The sequence below is a fragment of the Plasmodium gaboni genome, assembly GCF_001602025.1.
Source record: "Plasmodium gaboni strain SY75 chromosome Unknown, whole genome shotgun sequence".
NCBI classification, from domain to species: Eukaryota; Apicomplexa; class Aconoidasida; order Haemosporida; family Plasmodiidae; genus Plasmodium; species Plasmodium gaboni.
In genome coordinates this window covers 1-4318 of record NW_017385306.1, presented here as the reverse complement: position 1 = coordinate 4318, position 4318 = coordinate 1, and the positions used below count along the sequence as shown (strand labels likewise).

The 4318-nt window shown below is 16.5% G+C and overlaps 2 protein-coding genes across 2 annotated transcripts; one reads left to right on the top strand and one right to left on the bottom strand.

Annotated features, from left to right (window-relative positions):
- Positions 1–193: 193 nt before the first annotated feature.
- PGSY75_0013600 (hypothetical protein) lies at positions 194–1846 on the top strand (the record flags this gene model as incomplete). Its single annotated transcript, XM_018783274.1, has 7 exons — positions 194–540; positions 634–702; positions 904–1000; positions 1126–1226; positions 1384–1435; positions 1528–1599; positions 1721–1846. The coding sequence occupies 7 exons, from the start codon at positions 194–196 to the stop codon at positions 1844–1846; spliced, it is 864 nt and encodes a 287-aa protein (XP_018638950.1).
- An 845-nt stretch (positions 1847–2691) lies between these two features.
- PGSY75_0013500 (putative 60S ribosomal protein L35) lies at positions 2692–3759 on the bottom strand (the record flags this gene model as incomplete). The annotated part of the gene is made up of 4 exons (XM_018783273.1): positions 2692–2752; positions 3013–3172; positions 3399–3549; positions 3757–3759. 4 exons carry the CDS (start codon positions 3757–3759, stop codon positions 2692–2694), a joined length of 375 nt encoding a protein of 124 aa, XP_018638949.1.
- Between the last annotated feature and the right edge of the window lie 559 nt (positions 3760–4318).

Sequence of the window (4318 nt, the reverse complement as noted above, 5' to 3'; positions counted from 1 at the left end):
TATGATAATATTTTACAACATATTGAAAAAAAAAAAAAAAATTTACATTTTTATTTTATTTTATTTTATTTTATTGTTTTATTTATAATAATATTATTTCTTTAAATATGAATAAAAAAAAAATGATATATTTAAAAAATATATATAATTTATACATGTGAATGTTTTTATTTGCTTATTTTTTTATTTTAATATGAAAACAAAGTGTGTTTTTTGTTGCTTTGTTTTTTTTTTCTTTTTTCCTGTATTTTATATTTTTCATATATTAATTAGATGTGTACATATAAAAAAGGCGCGAACAAAATACTTACCCTTATTTGTGTGTAATCATAAACAAAAATATCTAACAAGAAATAAATCATCTTTAATAAAAAAAACAAAGTCAACTTACTTTAAAACATTTTTATGGGGATATCCTATATATGATGATTCCCCACATAAATTAAGAAGACAAAAAATATATCCAAATTTTGAATATGGAGAACTGAGAAAAGATCAAGACTATGATTACGTTATAAGTACTAACCTTAGTCAAAATAAGTAGGCAAAAAAAGTTATATCCAAATATGTAAGCACATAGGTGTATATATATATGTATGTATGTATTGTTTTATTTATTTTTTTTTTTTATAGCCATAAAGTTCCAGACGTTGGCTACTTTTACAATGTTGAAGAAATGGGGACCGGAAAAACTGACGACATGTAAAAATAAAATGAAATAAAAATTTTATGTATATTTTTAAAAAAATAATTTTTTTATGAGCAAAAAACAAGAAAAGAATTATTCATATGTAAATATATATAATCTGTTCATTGTAATATGAACACATATATATATATATATATATATATATATATATATATATGTATATGTATTTTTTTTTTTTTTTTTTTTTTAAAAAGTCACACACCAATTGAAGTAGTTTTTGGTGAAAGAGATATAGATTCCAAAGAGGTGGAAAAAATTAAAGATGTTCTAAATACGTTTGACCAAGGAAATGTATGTATATTATTAAAAAGGAAATAAATATATGTATATTTATATATATTTATATATTTATATATTTGTGTGTATATTTTATTATTTTATTATTTTTTTTTTTTTTTTTATTTTTTTTTTTAAAGGGTTTGGGAATTTGTACATTGATGGGAGCAAAAAGAGGACACTTCGCTTTTAAGTATAATGGCTATTTGGGTCACTTCCATGGTATTAAAAACTATCTAAGGTAATCAAAAATATATTTTCTTTAAAAAAAAAAAAGAAAATATGTAACTTTATAAATATAAGTTGTTATCGTAGCCAATGCACATATATATATATATATATATATATGTAATAATATATGTCTTTCTATATATATATATATTTTTTTTTTTTTTTAGATTTTTAATTAACAAGCATTATCCTGGCTCAAAAGTAACTCTCATCAGTGAGGTTAGTAGTATATTTATTTATTTATTATTATAATATTTTATATAAACATATATTTATGCTTTCATATTCATTTCATTACATTTTCTTTTTAGCATTGGATCGATAATATTGACCAGCCAGTTTGCTTAAGGCACAGTAACATTCCGCTTTCAAAAATTGGACATGTAATATATAAAATATGCAAAATATATTGTGTATAAACACAATAATGAGTTTATAAATATAAATATATATATATATATATTTATTTATTTATTTATTATTTATTTATTTATTTCCTTTCAGCAACGGAGATTGGTATTTGGCAAGTACGATTACATATATGAAAATGACAAGAATAAGAAAATATATAAAGGAGAAAATAGAAGTAACGTCTGGGCATTTTACAACGACCCACAAATGTTAACATAATAAAATATAAATATAAACATATATACATATATATTTGTTTATATATATTTATTTATATATATTTATTTATATTTTTTTGCATCAATTTGGTGTGGTCATTATTAATTTATAATATCATATTTTTTAGTAATAAGGAAAAAAAAAAAAAAAAAAAAATTTTTTTTTTCTCTATTATACAATTATGATGACATAAATATTGTCATATATACTAATATGTATGTTTTTATTTATTTATTTTTTTGTGTGTATATATCCTATTTAATAATACCAATATGATTATATACATTTTATATTTGTCTATTTAAATTCGTCATTTTTTTTTTTTTTTTTTTTGTTAATTTTTTAAAATTATAACTAAATATAAAAGAGCCTAATTTTATTCTCATTTGTTTTATACAAAATGGTTTAGTAAATAATAATATATAATCTTTACACACATATAAATATAAATTTATATATATATATATATATGTGTAACAATCAAATTTTTTTTTTATTATTTTTATATCTTTTAAATATTTAAAAAGTTTTCTAATTATATTTAAGAAAAAAAAAAAAAAAAAAAAAAAAAAAATTTCCACATATATATATATATATAAATGAAATAATAAAATATAATAAAAAATATATTAAAATAAATATATAAAAAACAAATAGTATTTTTTCAATTAAATATATTTTTCTTAGTTCGTATTTCCCTATACTGTAAAGGAATATATAAAAAAAAAAAAAAAAAAATACTTCATGTCTTATGTTTATTTTATTATATTATTATTATAATTTATTATTTTATTTTATTATTTTATTTTTTTTTTGTGGGTATGTTTATAAGAACAGGACGGCATTTATTCTTTGTGTACAACGAGGTATTTTCTTTGTGGGAAATTTTGTACTTTTTTTTTTTGTCTACAATGATAAAAATATAAATATAAATATAAACGAATATATTACACATATTATATATATATTAATAATCGATATGAATATTTCATATTATTAATTGTTTATATATAACAAACAAAAAAAAATAAAATTAATAAATAGAACCATATTAAACAAATATATATATATATATATAATTAGATTATATATTTTTTATTTTTTATATTTTTGCCTGAACAGTTCATAATTTTTTTTCTTATTTTTTTATTTTTTTTTTTTTTTACCTTAATGTCATGGCTGCTTTTTGTTTGGGTGATAATTGAAGTCTTTTACTTTTTGTCAACTTTTTTCTTAAATTGTATGGTTTGAATTTTTTGTTTTTGTATAATTGTCTCAATTCCATTTTTCTTTTTTGATTATAAACAGTCAAGACTCTTGCCACATCTTTTGTATTGATATGATTAAAATGAATAAATAAATAATATATGTGTATGAAAAAATACAAGGTGCATATAATATATATATATATAAACATAATATATATTTATTTAAACATATATTATACAGAACAAAATATATTCATTCTATGCATAAATAAAAATATATAAATCTATAATTACATATATATATATATAACACATATAACAATTTCATATATATAAATAATTACTTTTCCTGACGCCGTGGATTTTTGAATTCTTTGCAGAGTTCCCTATGGCTTTGCTTATTCTTAAGCCACTTAATTCCTTTTTTAATTCATCTAACTTATCTAATAATTCTTTTTTCTTGAGGGTCCTTAATTCATAAGCTTTAACATTACTCTATAAAAGTAAAAAATAAATAATAAATAAGTAAAATAAAAAATAATTATATATCAACAAGGATAGATAAATATTTAAACATATATATAAACATACATATAAATAAATAAACATATATTTAAATATATACATATATATATTAATCATGTTGTTTTAAATTTTCTTTGAATTTTCCTTTTTTTTTTATATGTCAATTTTTCCTCTTACCATTTTGACGACAGAAATATTTTATATATATTTAAAAATACGTTATTTTTCTTTTTATATATGATATATAATATTAATAAAAAAATATTATTTATAACAAAATAAGTTTCCTTTTTATTTTTTATAACTTTTATAAAAAAATTACGAAAAATAAATTATTTTTTTTAAATATGATGAATAAATAAAACAAAAAAATTATAAAATCAAAATATATATATAACGAGGGTTAATATATTATATATATATATATATATATATTTTTTTTTTTTTTTTTCTTATTTAATATATATATTAATAATATTTACATATATTATATTTTTTTATTATTATATATATATATACAACAATGAATATATATTTGTAAATATTTATTATTATATATATATAATATTATATATTAATGCTATATTAAAATGAAGTATAATTTTAATATAATAATATTTTTATGAGGGTTAAAAATATATAATATATAAATAAATATATGTATCATAATATATATATATATAATATTTATATATAATATTTATATAATATGTTTAATGTATCATATATATATATATAT